Below are 18024 nucleotides of genomic sequence, written 5' to 3'. Positions count from 1 at the left end.
TGGTTTTAACATAACTTTATTCTTTCATGAGTTATTTACAAGTTTCTGACCATTTATAAAATGTGTTCAATGTGCTGCCCATTGTGTTGGATTGTCAATGCAACCCTATTCTCCCACTCTTCACACACTGATAGCAACACCGCAGGAGAAATGCTAGCACAGGCTTCCAGTATCCGTAGTTTCAGGTGCTGCACATCTCGTATCTTCACAGCATAGACAATTGCCTTCAGATGACCCTCAAGATAAAAGTCTAAGGGGGTCAGATCCGGAGACCTTGGGGGCCATTCAACTGGCCCACAACAACCAATCCACTTTCCAGGAACTGCTCATCTAGGAATGATCGGACCTGACACCTGACAAGATGGTGCACCACCACATTATGGGTGTCAGATCCGAGCATTCCTAGATGAACAGTTTCCTGGAAAGTGGATTGGTCATTGTAGCCCAGTTGAATGGCCCCCAAGGTCTCCCGATCTGACCCCCTTAGACTTTTATTTTTGGGATCATCTGAAGGCAATGGTCTATGCTGTGAAGATACGAGATGTGCAGCACCTGAAACTACGGATACTGGAAACCTGTGCTAGCATTTCTCCTTCGGTGTTGCTATCAGTGTGTGAAGAGTGGGAGAAGAGGGTTGCATTGACAATCCAACACAATGGGCAGCACATTGAACACATTTTATAAGTGGTCAGAAACTTGTAAATAACTCATGAAAGAATAAAGTTACATTAAAACCAAGCACATCATTGCTTTTCTTGCGAAATTCCCAATAAGTTGATGTGTCACATGACCCTCTTTCTATTGAAAAAACAAAAGTTGGATTCAAAATTGCCGACTTCAAAATGGCCACCATGGTCACCACTCATCTTGAAAAGTTTCCCCCCCCTCACATATACTAATGTGCCACAAACAGGAAGTTAATGTCACCAACCATTCCCATTCTATTAAGGTGTATCCATATAAATGACCCACCCTGTAGTTACGCTCCCCACGCTGAACCCATTTAGTAGTCAGGCCTTCCACACTGCCCTCGAATACACACAATATATATAACAAAATTTACCACTAAGCTAAAGTACACTGTATCGCAAAATAAAGCATCCAAAGTTTCTACCACAAAAATTGACACATGTCAGCCACAACGTCAAATACTTCCAGGTACTGTGAAACATCTCCTTACTAACTCAGCAGCTTGAACAGTATAGCTTAGGTTCACAAATGGAAAATTTTTCACATTTTATACATGGTTTGAAAATATATTGCATAACTTGTCATGTACAGATCATGGAATACAGCCTCAGGACTCATCCACTAATAAACAAGTGGACGAATTTCCATAAGAATAATTTAACCCAACCCAACACAATAACTTACACACTACTTGGTATGATCAGTAGCCATGTCATGTTGAATGAAAGTGAACTACACTGGTCAGCAATATGTAGGTCTCTGTTCATTTAGTTTGTCATAAATCACATACTCTGTGTATGGCTTGTAGTCTATGAAAATTATCATGAATGGGAACCAGACCACTGACCTTACAGTCCAAAGTTGCCCAAGACTGGTTTAGTTCACTGAGGGTATCCATAACTATAGCAGAGGCTCTCTCTTTCTTATTCTGGATTAAGGATATTCCTGTCTGTCCCAACTTCTCCAAATCATTTTCTTTGGCTTTGACAGCTTCTTCAAGTTCCTGAAAAATAATCATGAGACATAAATAGTTTGTGATGTCTCTTATCTTATTGTCTGGAATGTAATTTTTTTTTATTTATTTTTTTATGAAAAGGTTAGCTTTAGGGTATGTTCACATCTGTATTGGAGGCTCCTAAAGTAGCCTCCAATACAGATGTGAACATACCCTAAAGCTAACCTTTTCATAAAGAAAAAAAAAAAAAGAAAAAAATTCATAAAAATAAAAAAAAGATTCCCACCACAGAGTTAGTTGTTTTAATAGGAAAAAAGCACTGCATCCAATGTTGTTTTACTCTGCCAAAATGATAGACCCTTTCGAAAACCCTCCTATATCCCATAATAAGTTAAAGGGGTACTCCGGTGAAAACCTTTTTTTTTTTTTAAATCAACTGGTGCCAGAAAGTAAAAAAATTTGTAAATTACTTCAATTAAAAAATCTTAATCCTTCCTGTACTTATTAGCTGCTGAATACTACAGCGGAAATTCTTTTTTTCCCGTTTGAAACACAGAGCTGTCTGCTGACATCATGAGCACAGTGCTCTCTGCTGACATCTCTGTCCATTTTAGGAACTGTCCAGCGTAAAAGGAAATCCCCATAGCAAACATATGCTGTTCTGGACAGTTCCTAAAATGGACAGAGATGTCAGCAGAGAGCACTGTGCTCATGATGTCAGCAGAGAGCTCTGTGTTTCAAACGGGAAAAAAAGAATTTCCGCTGTAGTATTCAGCAGCTAATAAGTACAGGAAGGATTAAGATTTTTTAATTGAAGTAATTTACAAATTTGTTTAACTTTCTGGCACCAGTTGATTAAAAAAAAAAATAAAAAAAATAAAGGTTTTCACCTTAACTGTGTTTGTTTGGTGCAGTTGGTATTTTTTGTGCAACATATTCTGCATTGCATCATAGTTTATAATGTAAACCACAATGCAGAACATGCTTTGTGCAGGTAGTAATAATTGAGGGCAACTCAACAGCACATCTATTTTGCTGCTCAATAAATGTTTGTTCATCCTCTGACCTTGCTATGGAAGCCAATGCACTTTGACAGAACTCTAGGGACCTTTGCACAAACCAGTATGTACAGCATAGAAAAAAAAGGGCGTTCTTCATTAAATTGTCCAAAATGTTATATTTATTTCTTTTTTTTTCTATTTATGGTATGACAGTAAAGAAGACAGGTAAATATAATGTATGTTTCAATATATAAAGATTTGGCAAAGATTTCTTCTGGCATGCACTACCTACTAACAGTCTACCTACATACACCAGTTCTTTGGAGACATCTTCTGGTCGGTACTGAAAAGGCTTATTTTAAACACAAAGATACACATCTTATTACCAAAGGACTTTAGTAGATTATTTCTAAATGTACAATGAGATGTACATTTCAAATTATACTATACTATGTTACATTGTTTATATTATTTACAATGATGTAACTAAAGTGCTATTCTCATTGTGGCTAAAGTGAATACCAGTCAAAACTCAGCAGCCAGAGGTGACCAGGATTACAGCATTAGCCAAGTGCGTTGTTCTTTGCTGTTACAGTGATCCCTCAACTTACAATGGCCTCAACATACAATAGTTTCAACATACAATGGTCTTTTCTGGACCATTGTAAGTTGAAACCAGACTCAACGTACAATGTACAGACAGTCCAGATCTGTGAAACGTATCAATGTCTGGAAGAACTGATCAATTAGAATGGGCATTCACTGGTAAAACCCCTCTATTACTGAAGTGCATGCACTGACTGGTGTCTGGTAGCGCCCCCTACAATACAGTGAGGTATTACATGTTCTGTACTCTTTACCTGTACCAGCGTTACCTGCTCCTTTGGACACCAGGATAGGGCGACTCCATGTTACTTTTTTAGGACTTTGCATGTACTGTACAGGACCCTGAAGAAGCTCCTGTCCTCTACATAGACCAGTGTTTCCCAAGCAGGGTGCCCCCAGCTGTGGCAAAACTACAACTCCCAGCATGCCCGGACAGCCTTTGGCTGTCCGGGCATGCTGGGAGTTGTAGTTTTGCAACAGCTGGAGGCTCCCTGCTTGGGAAACACTGACATAGACAGTGATTACAGCTCCCAGCAGCTCTTTCTTACCTTTATATGTAAGGACGTGCTTTATCTATATTAGTTATCTACTTATTTTTCTTACTTATCTACTTATTAATTCTCACTTTTTCCTATTTTCAGATGACATTTTGGTGCCTTTAGAACCAATTACCAGGTTTCCATAGAGTTCTGGTCTCAACATACAATGGTCATCCCAGAACCAATTAATATTGTAACTTGAGGGACCACTGTACATGTCTCACATCATGAATTGAGTGAATAGGACTTACAGACACAGCTCGGCGGTGAGTTCTGCTGTTTCTACAACTATCATTCACTTCAGTGGAAGATAAAGAAACAGAGTAGAACAGCCTACTGTGCATCTTATTTATTCTTGACCCCCATTTTATGACACCTAGAAGGGTATTTAGGGTACATGAATTACCTGACATTCCTTTAGGCTGTTCTGGACTGACACCTGATCACCAATGCTTTGTTGCTTCTGTAACTTCTTTTCTTGCTTCTCATACCAGGATTTCAGACTCTGCACACTGTTTTTGTATTCTGTCCATGATTCTAATAATCTCTCAAGCATTTGAATCTTAAAAATAAATAAATGATCAAATAACGGTTAGCATGTAAAGTTATAAGACATTACCATTATATAATGCACACTGCTGTACTATCCTTTGAGCATCATGAAAGTCTGGATCTACAACCCTTATTTCTATTTCTCAATCAAAGCTTTAGTGAGCAGGCTGACAAAGCAAGGAGTCCTAACCCCAGCCTGCTTATATACTGTTATTTTTTGCAGTATTTCGTTTTAAAATGGGCTTGATTCGAGGGGGTCAATGGTTCAACATCATGGTGACAAATCCAAGGACTGTTGGCTCACCAATATAGCATTTCATGTTGTCATTTGTGTGAGATGGTCTTAGATGTCATAGTCAAATACAGTTACATGTATATCTGTTGTTATCCATATTAACAAAAGTGGGGTAGCCATGAGACCTATAGTGCAGTAGTTACCTTTTTAGTTATTAACCCTTGCAGGATCTGCCATCTCCTGTTCATAGTTCCCAGCTTTTCCGCAAAATCAGTTTTGTCACTTCTCTTACTTTCCACATCCTGGCTGCTGATTTGAAGCACAGACTGATTCACAAAATCCACTGTCAGCTGCTTGCAGTTTATGTCAATCTTGAACCCCTACACAAAGAAAATAAATTCAGACTATAAAAATGAATATCTTAAAATATAATTCTAAACTGGTTAAAGGGGTACTCCGCCCCTAGACATCTTATCCCCTGCAGCACCCCGCTATCATCACTGCGCAGAGCGAGATCGCTCTGCACGTAATGACGGGCAATACAGGGGCCGGAGGATCGTTACGTCACGGCTCCGCCCCTCGTGACGTCACGATCCACCCCCGTCAATACAAGTCCATGGGAGGGGGCGTGGCGGTCGTCACGCCCCCTGCCATAGACTTGCATTAAGGGGACGGGCCGTGATGTCATGAGGGGTGGAGCCATGACGTCACGCTGCTCCGGCCCCTGTATCGCCCGTCATTACGCACAGAGCGAACTCGCTCTGTACAGTAATGATGGCGGGGTGCCACAGCGGTGATCCCCGGGGTCCCCAGCAGCGGGACCGCGGCGATCTAACATCTTATCCCCAATCCTTTGGATAGGGGATAAGATGCCAGCGGCGGAGTACCTCTTTAAGTGTGTTATAGTGGAGTTTTCCTAAATATTTTTCAAGTGTATGCTGTGAATTTTTCAAATCTGCAGCTTGCCCTGTATTTAGGGATTAGAGACACAATTCTACTACATATTTCACTTTTATGATGGAGAAAATCTACAACAAATTCAATGCAACATTAAAGGCTGTCTATTCAGTCAGCAGAATGAGGTTGGTCATTCTATCTACATTTCACCAGATAATACAATGAGCATTATTTATTTGATACCAAAAATACACAACCGAGGAATATTTGACAAAATTCACTGTATCAATTACATATAAAACAACATGATGTATTTTTTTGCTTTGGACAATATAAAACTTCTTCCTGTCATCACCTTGTATTTCAAAAGATATTCATGAATAGCTTCACAGCCCACAACATTCCGGATAGCCTCTTCATCCTCCTTGATAACATTTTCCATCAGAGAGATCCAAGTCATGACTTCGGTGATAGCATGCCGTGAAGCGAGCTTGTCCATTTGTAGCTGCCAAACAAAACATCAGAAATTATGAATGAGAAAATATCTGGGGTAGTTTGGGAAACTCAACTTGTCAGACACTTATTCTCTATTCACAGAAGCCCCATAAGTGTATATACTGTATATACTGAGTCTAATGTATATACCCTAGATGTCACCGGATGTTATTGCACTGTAATCACTTGTGTCATCAATATGTCTGCAGAGCCTATGTAGAGCTGGTATGTTCCTCTGTATTTGCACTATATGGAAACATATTGGCAACCGTATGGTGGTATTATTTAATTACTTTGTGGTAGAAATATGGTCAAGATGTGGGGGTATTATTTGTCCCTTACATACTGTACAGTGTCATGTTGGTAATGTTGGTTTTGCTATACAGGGTTTTGTTTAGTAACAGTAAAATGGTAATATGTATGGTGATAATCTTTACTTCTTGTGTACTTGGTGTTACTAGGAATTGATCCTACAGCACTTATTTTTTATAATACAACGTATTGTTGCTTTATACAGCAATGCAGCCTGCTTATAATAATTGCATTTAGGCCAGCCTTACCAAAAAGAATTAGTGTAAACCAGAAGTAACAAAAGAAAAAGTGAAAAAAATTAAGATTATCAGGTCTATATTTTGTTCAATACTGTTATATGGTTGTATTCAGTGACTCTGGACATTAAAAACTAAATACATGGGTTTGGCTATATGCCATGTAACCACAGAAGCCTTGTTCATCTTGCAGGCAATTTGGAAATTTATCTGGCTTGTACACTACATTCAATTGATATGTCCTAGTTATGGTGCACATGATGATCATGTCAGTGTAACTTTTCATTATATATTTTCAACACAATAGTTTATCTTACCTGATGAAGTTTCTCTTGTACTACTGGAATATGTGTGAGAAGCTCTGTCCATTGGTTATCTATTTTTGCGAGTTCTGAACGAAGTGACGCTGTATCCACTTTTTTCAGCCGAAGCAACTGGTTTCCAGTGCTTAAGACAGATGACTTCAGTGAAGATTTGGCATCAACTTCTTTAGAGAATTCCTGTCATTAAAATGTGACAAACAACATATATTTTATGTGACAAAACCAGAGATTAGCAAATTTTAGAAAAATTCGATTCGGCGGATTCGCCAAATTTTTCGAAAAAATTGGTTCAGTCTGAATTTAATTGTGGCAAAATTCTATTAAAAATGGCTATTTCTGGTCTACAGAGAGCCTCAATAGAGGTGTTGAACACTTTGTAACATGCATAGGTTGTGTGTTGGGTTAGTGAAATAATACTGTTATTCAGTATGACATGCAGATTAGAGGCATCGCTATTAGAATCACTGTTGCAGAGTGGCACAATGACAGAGCCTGGAGGTGACATCAGTATGAGGAGACACTGCGCGGAGTTGGCGGCAGCATCAGGAGACCATATAGTGGCTGAATGACGCAGCCTGGAGTAGGCAGCAGCAAGAGGAGACCATATAGTGGCTGAATGACACAGCCTGGAGGTGGCAGCAGCATGAGGAGAACATATGGTGGCAGTATTATACAGCCTGCGAAGGTGGATGAAAAAAGGAGAACTTAGCATCAGATGTGTGGCATCAGGCGGGTGGCAGGATCAGAATACTAGATGAGGCAGGTAGGCAGAATAAAACTGTCTCTTTTGTAAAAGTGTTAGTGTGCACAAGTATTGAGGATATGCATTACGTAAAACGTTACTTTTAATAATATTCTTAGGATAAAATATATGTACCCCAATTTTTTTTTTAAATCAAACAAAAGGAAAGGTGTGCAAAAAACACCATGTACCACCTACACCACCAAGTATTGATGTGATGCAAAGACCTCTAAAAGGTAGAAGGGAACCACGTATGGTTCATTCTAACCGGTGGGGATTAAAACTTCCCCTGTAAGGGCTAAAAAAGGCGGCCCCATACAGAAACCTCTCCCTATTTCCACGTACAAACAATGCCATTTCCCAGGGTTTTAGGAGGAAGAGGTTTCTGTGTGGGGCCGCCCTTTTTAAGACGAGTAACACTTTCCTCGAAAAGGTGGAAGGGAACAACGTATTGTCCATTGAAGCAGGTGGGGGTAAAAAATTCCCCTGTACGGCAACACATCAATACTTGAGGTGTAGGTGGCACATGGTATTTTTTGCACACATTTCCTTTTGTTTGATTTCAAAAAACATTTTGGGTACATATATTTTATCCTAAGAAAAGTTAAGTTTTAGCTAATGCATATCCTCAATACTTACTTGTGGCCTGATGCGGAGCAATGTAACTGGGGAGCAGCACCTTAAATATGTTTTGCACTATCCATAATTGTGAAGTGTTGGTGTGGCACCATGGTCAATGTACTCTAATGCATCAGGCATTGGTGGGTTGAAATCCTGGCTGATCCATGCCTGATTCATCTTCAAAAAGGTCAGTCTCTGCACATTTTTTATGGACAGACGAGTTCTACTTGGGGTTACTATGGCCCCCACCGCACTAAACACCCACTCTGATGGCACACTACCGGCCAGGCAGGACAGCTTTTCCAGGGAAAACTCTGGTAGTTGCGCCACAAATCAAGTTTGGCTGCCCAGAAGTCAAGCGGATCTTCAAGGTGTTTTGGCATGGGTATGTCAAGGTATGCCCCCACCTACTGGTTCAGGTCCTGCTCCAGGTGTACCTGCTGCTGATGAGTTGCTTCACTATGCGGGAGAAGAAAGCTACTCATCAGCAACTGTAGATTTAGGCTGCTGCTGATGGAGCTGGTACTGCTCCTGCTACCCCACCCCTCCCCAGCCGCCATGGCATTGGAAGGTGAGCGCAGATGGCCCCACTGCGAGAGGATGGACGATAGTGCAGATAGCCATTGGCCAACTGACTACGTAGGATGTCTCTGTAGTAGGTAAGTTTGTCCTCCCTCACAGTGGGTGTAAAAAAAGGTCCCCATTTTGTGCCGGTAGCGAGGGTCCAATAAGGTGGAGAGCCAGAAGTCATCCCGCTGCCAAATGGTGACAATTCGGCGGTCACTACGCAAGCAAGTGAGCATGCATCGTGCCATTTGTGCAAGCGACTCGGAGGGACTCCCTGTCTCCATCTCCACTGCATATGGCCATGGTGTGCCTGGGTCCTCTGTCTCGCCTTCCTCATAACCCTCTAGCTCCTCTGGCTGCTCCTGCTCCTCCTTTCCTGTCAGATGACTAGTAAAACCGCCCATTTCGCAAAACCTAAACTGTGCCCCTCCCCCTCCTCCTCCAGTTCAGTCCACACAGGACTCATGTGGACGTGAGATGTAGGCGCCACGTCTCCATTGCTCTGACCAGCCATCGTTTCCAACACGTGTTGTAGGAAATGAAGCAGTGGAATGACATCGTTCATCCCGTAATCCTGGCGACTAACTAATAATGTGGCTTCCTTAAAGTGCCTGAGCAAATGGCAGGTGTCACGTATGTGCTGCCACTGGTTGACATTGAAGTTACACAGGGGAGTACCCCTATCCACTTGGATCATCAAGAAATCGGTGATGGCTTTTCTCTGTTCGCATAGTCGGTCCAACATATGGAGGGTGGAATTCCAACGTGTGGAGACGTCACAAATCAGACTATGTTGGGGGATACCATTCTGACCCTGCAGCTCAAGGAATGTGTTTTGCGATGGACGAGTGGCTGAAGTGCATGCAAAGTTTCCTTCCGATTGTTAGGATGTCTTGCAGATGGGGGAACATTTCAGGAACCACTTGAAAACCAGATTGAACACATGTCCCATGCAGGACGCATGGCTCAGGCTTCCTTGTCGCAGCGCAGACAAGATGTTCTTCCCGTTGTCTGTCACCATGGTTCCCATTTCCAGTTTTATTGGAGTAAGCCATGATTCGATTTCTTGATGAATGACTTTTAGCAGTTCCTCCCCTGTGTGACTCTGTTCGCCAAGGCAAACCATGTGAAGAACAGCGTGACACTGCTGTGCCCTGCAAACATGGTATGCTGGAGGGGCACTGAGACTTATCCGTGCAGTGGAGGGTGAGGAGGCGGAGTCACACACTGTCACAGGACCAACGGCCTGAGAGCGTGGAGGAGGAAGCGGCGTGAACTGTCCAAGTTGCTGATGTGGCTGTGCAGGAACCATAATCACCCAGTACGCCGTAAAGGACATGTATTTTCCCTGACCGTAGTTACTGCTCCAAACGTCGGCGCTGCCGTGCACTTTGGTACACACCGACAGGCTCAAAAACTGGCCCACCTTCTGTTCCACAAAATTGTGCAGAGCTGGTACTGTCTTTTTCACAAAGAAATGATGGCTTGGGACTCCACCTCAGCTCGGCACAACTGCAGGACCAGAAACTTGGACAGGAGCACATTCAGCTTCTGCACCGTTGGAGGAATGGGCGCATACTGTTGTCTCTTGGACATGGCTTTACCGATGGATTGCTGGTGGAATGACTGACTCGAACTAGGAGGAGCAGGAGCATCTGGAGCGACATAAGATGGGGATGACACACAGCTTCCTTCGGCTGAGGTGGTGGAGCATTGGCTGGCTGAAACAGGGAGCGGCGTGCCACTGGGTGATGCAGCAGGCTGGACCACCACATCGGAACCACGGTTCTCTTAGGCCACTTTATGGTGACGCTGCATATGCTAACATTGGGACCCTGGCCACGCTTAACCTCTTCAGGACTCATGACGTATGCATATGTCATCACACCCTGGGTCTTAAGGACCCATGACGTATGCATACGTCATGTCTTTTCCTGGTCTCCGCCGCTCACCCGGCGGAGATCGGAAGCGGATCCCTGCTGAAATCCTTCAGCAGGGATCCAGGGCAAACGCCGAGGGGGGCCATGTAGGCCCCCCATGTCGGCGATCGCCGCAAATCGCAAGGGAAATCGCCCTTGCGATCTGCGGCGATACCGGGCTGATTGGGTCTCTGGGACCCGACCGCCCGGTAATTTCGCATGATCCCGGCTGTCACAGACAGCCAGGACCATGCTGAAGACTAGGAGTGAGGTGGCAACCGACCAATCACAGTTAACCGACCAATCGCAGGAGGGGGGGCGGTTACTTCCTCCCGTCCTGCCCGGCCCCTTGAAGTCCGGAGAGGACGGGAGGAAGACCGGAGGACGCGGCGGGGGACGGGGGAGTGCTGGGGACTGGCCCCGGTACTTACCTCGTCCCTGAAGACCCGGATCCCGGCGATGAAGATGGCGGCGGCGACAGGTGAGTAGATCTTCAGCCGCGGTCGGGCCCTTTACAGCAATGCACGTCGCCGTAAAGCGACATGCATTGCTGTATTGGGACCCTATATACTACAACTCCCAGCATGCCCAGACAGCCCTTGGCATCTGGGCATGCTGGGAGTTGCAGTTTTGCAACATCTGGAGGTCCACAGTTTGGAGACCACTGTGCCCTTCCAGATGTTGCAAAACTACACATTCTCAGCATGCCCTTACTGTCCAGGCATGCTGGGAGTTGTAGTTCTGTAACATCTGGCCCTTCAGATGTTGCAGAACTACAACTCCCAGCATGCCTGGACAGTTTTGGCATACTGGGAGTTGTAGTTTTGCAACATCTGGAAGGGCACAGATTGGGAACCACTGTATTAGTGGTCTGCAAACTGTAGTCCTCCAGATGTTGCAAACTACAACTCCAAGCATGCTGGGAGTTGTAGTTCGGCAACATCTGGCTCTAAAGATGTTGCCGAACTACTACTCCCAGCATGCCTGAGAATGTTTGGGAGTTGTGGTTTTGCAACAACAGGAGGCACACTGGTTGGGAAGCATTGTCTGTTTCCTAACTCCATGTTTCCCAACCCGTGTGCCTCCAGCTGTTGCAAAACTATAACTACCAGCATGCACTGATAGACTGTGCATGCTGGGAGTTGTAGTTTTGCAACAGCTGGAGGTCCCCCCCTTGTGAATGTACAGGGTACATTCACATGGCCAGGGGCTTACAGTGAGTATCAGGCTGCAAGTTTGCGATGCAGCAAATTTTGCGCGGCAGCTCAAACTCGCAGCGGGAAAATCGCTGTAACCCCTCCCCCTGCCCGTGTGACTGTACCCTAAAAACACTACATTACACTACCACAAAATAAAATAAAAAAGTAAAAAACACTACATATACACATACCCCTACACAGCCCCCCTCCCCTCCCCAATAAAAATGAAAAACGTCTGGTACGCCACTGTTTCCAAAATGGAGCCTCCAGCTGTTGCAAAACAACAACTCCCAGTATTGCCGGACAGCCGTTGACTGTCCAAGCATGCTGGGAGTTTTGCAACAGCTGGAGGCACCCTGTTTGGGAATCACTGGCATAGAATACCCCTATGTCCACCCCAATGCAAATCCCTAATTCAGGCCTCAAATGCGAATGGCGCTCTCACTTCGGAGCCCTGTCGTATTTCAAGGCAACAGTTTAGGGTCACATAAGGGGTATCGCCGTACTCGGGAGAAATTGCCTTACAAATTTTGGGGGGCTTTTTCTGCTTTCACCCCTTATGAAAAGGTGAAATTGGGGTCTACACCAGCATGTTAGTGTAAAAAAAAAAAATGTTTACACTAACATGCTGGTGTTGCCCTATACTTTTCATTTTGACAAGAGGTAAAAGGGAAAAAAGCTCCCCAAAATTTGTAATGCAACTTCTCCCGACTACGGAGATACCCCATATGTGGGCGCAAAGTGCTCTGGGGGCGCACAACAAGGCTCAGAAGGGAGAGTGCACCATGTACATTTGAGGTGATTTGCACAGGGGTGGCTGATTGTTACAGCGGTTTTGACAAACGCAAAAAAAAAAAAAAAAAAAAAACACATGTGACCCCATTTCGGAAACTACACCCCTCACGGAATGTAATGAGGGGTGCAGTGAGAATTTACACCCCACTGGTGTCTGACAGATCTTTGGAACAGTGGGCTGCGCAAATTAAAAATTTTGTACAGCCCACTGTTCCAAAGATCTGACAGACACCAGTGGGGGGTAAATGCTCACTGTACCCCTTGTTACGTTCCTCAAGGGGTCTAGTTTCCAAAATGGTATGCCATGTGGGGGTTATTTTGCTGTTCTGGCACCATTGGGGCTTCCTAAATGCGACAAGCCCCCCCCGAGCAAAATTTGCTCTCAAAAAGCCAAATATGACTCCTTCTCTTCTGAGCATTGTAGTTCGCCCGTAGTGCGCTTCAGGTCAACTTATGGGGTACCTCCATACTCGGAAGAGATGGGGTTACAAATTTTGGTGGGTATTTTCTGCTATTAACCCTTGCAAAAATGTGAAATTTGGGGGGAAACACACATTTTATAGAAAATTTTTTAAATTTTTTTTACATATGCAAAAGTCGTGAAACACCTGTGGGGTATTAAGGCTCACTTTATTACTTGTTACGTTCCTCAAGGGGTCTAGTTTCCAAAATGGTATGCCATGTGTTTTTTTTTTTCCTGTTCTGGCACCATAGGGGCTTCCTAAATGCAACATGCCCCCCAAAAACCATTTCAGAAAAACGTACGCTCCAAAATCCCCTTGTCGCTCCTTCGCTTCTGAGCCCTCTACTGCGCCCGCCGAACACTTTACATAGACATATGAGGTATGTGCTTAGTCAAGAGAAATTGGGCTACAAATAGAAGTATACATTTTCTCCTTTTACCCCTTGTAAAAATTCAAAAATTGTGATTTTGGAAATTTTGTAAAAAATTGGAAAATTGCTGCTGAACTTTGAAGCCCTCTGGTGTCTTCCAAAAGTAAAAACACGTCAATTTTATGATGCAAATATAAAGTAGACATATTGTATATGTGAATAAAATAAAATAATATTTGGAATATCCACTTTCATTACAAGCAGAGAGCTTCAAAGTTAGAAAAATGCAAAATTTTCTAATTTTTCATCAAATTTTGGGATTTTTCACCAAGAAAGGATACAAGTTACCAAAAAATTTTACCACTAAGTTAAAGTAGAATATGTCCCGAAAAAACAATCTCGGAATCAGAATGATAACTAAAAGCATTCCAGAGTTATTAATGTTTAAAGTGACAGTGGTCAGATGTGCAAAAAATGGCCGGGTCCTAAGGTGTAAAATGGCTGGGTCCTTAAGGGGTTAACCTTCCGCCGACACATCTTGCATGTGGCCACGTTAACCTCCTTTGGATGCTTGATGAAAAACTGCCACATCACTGAGTAGCTGATTTCCTCACCAACAGTCCACACTGATTGACTGATACTGTTGCCGACTCCAGTAACCCCTGTTCCACTACCTCCCGGGAAGGTAGGCTGCCGCGAAGCAGGTGGTCTACCCCGGGCACATTTGGCTCCAGACTTTCCACTTCTGCCACCATGCTGACAGCCAACCATGCTACCACCTTGCTGGCTCAGCTGCTGCCTCAAGGGCAACCTGCAACCCTCTTCTCCTGATAATGACGAAGCCCCTTCTGCACCCGGCTACCAAGTGCGATCAGCTTCATCATCATCGAGTTGTGTATGCACATCACTGATGTCCTGCTCAGGTTGCTCAACAGTGTCTGCTTCAGGAGCCGAAACGCTCGCAACACCACCTTCCACGCCACTCTCCTCATCACTACCACTGGAATTTTTTATTTAAATCAACTGGTGCCAGAAAGTTAAATAGAATTGTAAATTACTTCTATTAAAAGATATTAATCCTTTCAGTACTGTTAAGCTGCTGTTATGACCCACAGGAAATTCTTTTCTTTTTGAAGTTCCTTTCTGCCTGACCACAGTGCTCTCTGCTGACACCTCTGTCCATTTAGGAACTGTCCAGAGCAGGATAGGTTTTCCTCCTACTCTGGACAGTACCTAAAATGGACAGAGGTGTCAGCAGAGAGCACTGTGGTCAGGCAGCAAGGACATTCAAAAAGAAAAGAACTTCTTGTGGATCACAACAACATCTGATAAGTACTGGAAGGATTAAGATTTTTTAATAGAAGTAATTTACAAATCTATTTAACTTTCTGGAACCAGTTGATTTAAAATGTTTTTTTTTTCCAGTGGAGTACCCCTTTAAAACAGTATTTGTCTACAACAACAGCAGGTGTGTACTTTTGGCTGGCCTTTCACAGTAACTAGGCCCTTAGGACTATAACAGGAACAAAATGGTACACCCCTTAGATGTACGTACATGGTATGCACTTATGAGGGGAGTACAATGCGCTCCACTATGCTTAAAACAGTATTTGTTTAGAACAGCAGCAGGTGTGTACTTTTGGCAGGCTTTTCACAGTAACTAGGCCCTTAAGACTTTAACAGGAACAAAATGGTACACCCCCTATGTACACACAGGTTACACTTAATAGAGGACAATACGCTCCGCTACTCAACCAGTATTAGGCACTAATAGCAGGTGATTGTGGCTTTTAGTGCTCTGCTCACCCTAACTGGCTGGCTACTATTAGCTTTTCAGTTGTTGTACACACCAGTGCTGCAGCACACAGTTGCTGTGTACTACACCCAAAATTGCATTCTCTCTCTCAATCTCTCTCCCTTCCCTATCAGTGCTTCAAAATTCTTCAGATTCGATTCGCTCATCCCTAGACAATACATGCGATACAAAAATGTTTCTGCTCTATTCCGCACAAAAAATTAATGCATCAATAATTATTATTGAGAGAATTAAATAGCAAGAATAGTGCAATTTTAATTAGTCTGAAGGTAAAAAACAAGATTATTTGGCATACATACCAGGAAGGCATTTAGGTGATCCCTGACTGTCTCCAGTTCTTGAGGCACAGTAACAGATTGTTCAGTCCAAAAGTCCAGCCTATCCATTGCAGAACGCAACCAGTGAAGAAGCTCCGCAGACTCATTTTTGTATCTGAAATGAGAAATATATCTCAAAAAGCTGTTTTGCTTTTTGTTTTACATAAGGCAAGTATCCGTGTGCTGGGGCCAACAATGTATTAGTTGGGACCCAAAATGAATCAGTTGCTTTATTAGTTAGTACCTTGTCCAGTGCTTGAGTATATTCTCCAATCGATTCAGTTCTTTGGAGACTCTGCTGGTGTCACTTAACCACTGTTCACCTAACTGACTCAACATGGCTTCCAGTTCTGGACAGTTTACAGACATCAGAAGTCTTTTTCCATCTTCCAGAACTTGGTAAAGTTTTGGCTGGGACTCTGCTAAGCTTGATCTAAAGCACTGGAAGGGAAATTAAAAGACCCCATATTACTTACAACACATAAATGATCCTCCCTTGTTTTTAGGTATGACCAAGTATAAAAAAAAAGTAATGTTATACCTAAAAGTAATTTTGTTGTGTTTGATAAAATGTGAAATATTTCTACTCAAATCTACAAACGATATTACAATCAACAAACCAGAAAATAAAAGAAACAGTGATGGGAAGACCAGTATATGATGAAACATAAAAACCATATCCACATGACTCTGAACATATACTGCAAAACTTCAGGGACTACATATATCTTCTAGGGGAATATTACTTCTTCATATGCAAAATGGCCAAAAAACAGGAGCTCCAAGGTGCAGAAATAAGACATGTGCATATAACGCAATGTGGTTTATACAGACACAGTTCAATGACAATGGGGGAGATTTATCAAAACCTGTGCAGAGTCAAAGTTGCCCAGTTGCCGATAGCAACCAATCAGATCGCTTCTTACATTCCTAACAAGGCCTCTGAAAAATGAAAGAAGCGATCTGATTGGTTGCTATGGGCAACTGGGCAACTTTGCCTCTGCACAGGTTTTGATAAATCTCCCCCTATGTCCTTGAACTACTTCTTTAAAGAAACATGATTTATCAAAACCTGTGCAGAGAAAAAGTTGTCAGTTGCTAATAGCAACCAATCAGATTGCTAATTTATTTTCCAGAGGCCTTGTTAGAAATTAAAGAAGCAGTCTGATTGGTTGATATCGACAACTGGTCAACTTTTCCTTTTCACAGGTTTTGATAAATCTTTTTTTTTTTTTTTTTTACAAATCCCTTTTATTTCCCTTTTCTGCTGCACCCGTATTGTGCTGTGACTTTTTGTGACTTTCTTTCATGTCAAACCACAAGTTCTGACTGTAGACTAGGTAGCATAGCTGGTTTAGCAGCTATACCTGACTTTGATGGGAAATGAATGACTACTTTTATGTAATTACCTGATACAGTTCGATTCTTTCTAATAGTCTTTCTTCGGATTCTTCCACCAGACTCACAACAGGTATGTTACTTTCAAGTGATTCCAGATGTCTGCTCAGTTCTAAATATTTTTCATCCAGGAGCATCCATGTCTACAGAGATTTGGTTGAATTAATTGTGAATATAGGTTACAATATAAGAACACAAGCATTAGATAACAAAAAGAATATTATTAGCTAATGATCTGTTTATATGTGGAGAATTGGTCTAAGAGTTTTAGTGTTCACTATTTGCACTCATTTCGTGTATGACATTTTGGGAGGCTGACATCTGTAAATGATTTTTACCGGTACAACAATTTTAAAGTATTACTAAGGTTGAAATGGTTGACTAAAATGTGTCACTTATCTGCCACTACATGTATTGTTTTGTCTTGGACTGAAATAAAATAAGAAGCTTTTTGTAGGAGCAAGCTGCGCTGGACCTTCTTTTCTCATACTGCTTAGCAATTTAATCCTCTGTTTCATCTTCCAGATCAGAAAAAACTGTCTAGATAGTGAAACGACACCCTAGTACCAGCTCTCTATGGTATTAAAGTTTTCTTTTGTGGTGAATATTATTTTCTTCAGTAAGTTAGTATACATTAATACAAAAGTAAATAGAGTGTGTGAAGTATACACAGCAATATAACAGTAAACTATTATGAAATATGGTAAATCCCTACAATGCCTATAATGTAACCTTGGGTATAGTGACTTTAATTTACTGATATCCTGTAACATGGAACATTTAGTTAATGCCATTAAAGAAGCATTCATGGTTATAGATTTTTTGGCACTGTGCTCCAATTCTGGATTAGACCAGATTAAAGCAGCACAAAAACTCTAAATCTATATTATTATTATTATGTACCAATATTTATATTTACACATTTACAGTAACCTTTGATGTGGTCTGAAGTCAGAATCTTTTTATACAGACTAC

General features: G+C 42.4%; 1 protein-coding gene across 13 annotated transcripts in view; it reads right to left on the bottom strand.

Annotated features, from left to right (window-relative positions):
- Positions 1-18024, bottom strand: part of SYNE1 (spectrin repeat containing nuclear envelope protein 1) — a 483893-nt gene that overhangs the window by 73052 nt on the left and 392817 nt on the right. For all 13 annotated transcript variants that reach the window (XM_056567280.1, XM_056567285.1, XM_056567279.1 and 10 more), the window contains 8 exons: positions 17061-17192; positions 15896-16092; positions 15634-15766; positions 6836-7018; positions 5831-5980; positions 4782-4958; positions 4198-4353; positions 1538-1693 (listed from right to left, as the gene is read on the bottom strand). In XM_056567280.1, coding sequence (XP_056423255.1) covers positions 1538-1693; positions 4198-4353; positions 4782-4958; positions 5831-5980; positions 6836-7018; positions 15634-15766; positions 15896-16092; positions 17061-17192 — 1284 coding nt within the window. The remainder of the gene's footprint in view (positions 1-1537; positions 1694-4197; positions 4354-4781; positions 4959-5830; positions 5981-6835; positions 7019-15633; positions 15767-15895; positions 16093-17060; positions 17193-18024) is intronic.

The sequence above is a fragment of the Hyla sarda genome, chromosome 3, assembly GCF_029499605.1.
Source record: "Hyla sarda isolate aHylSar1 chromosome 3, aHylSar1.hap1, whole genome shotgun sequence".
NCBI lineage: Eukaryota > Metazoa > Chordata > Amphibia > Anura > Hylidae > Hyla > Hyla sarda.
Note: the sequence above shows the minus strand (reverse complement) of the source record. Positions and strands in the feature narration are given on the sequence as shown.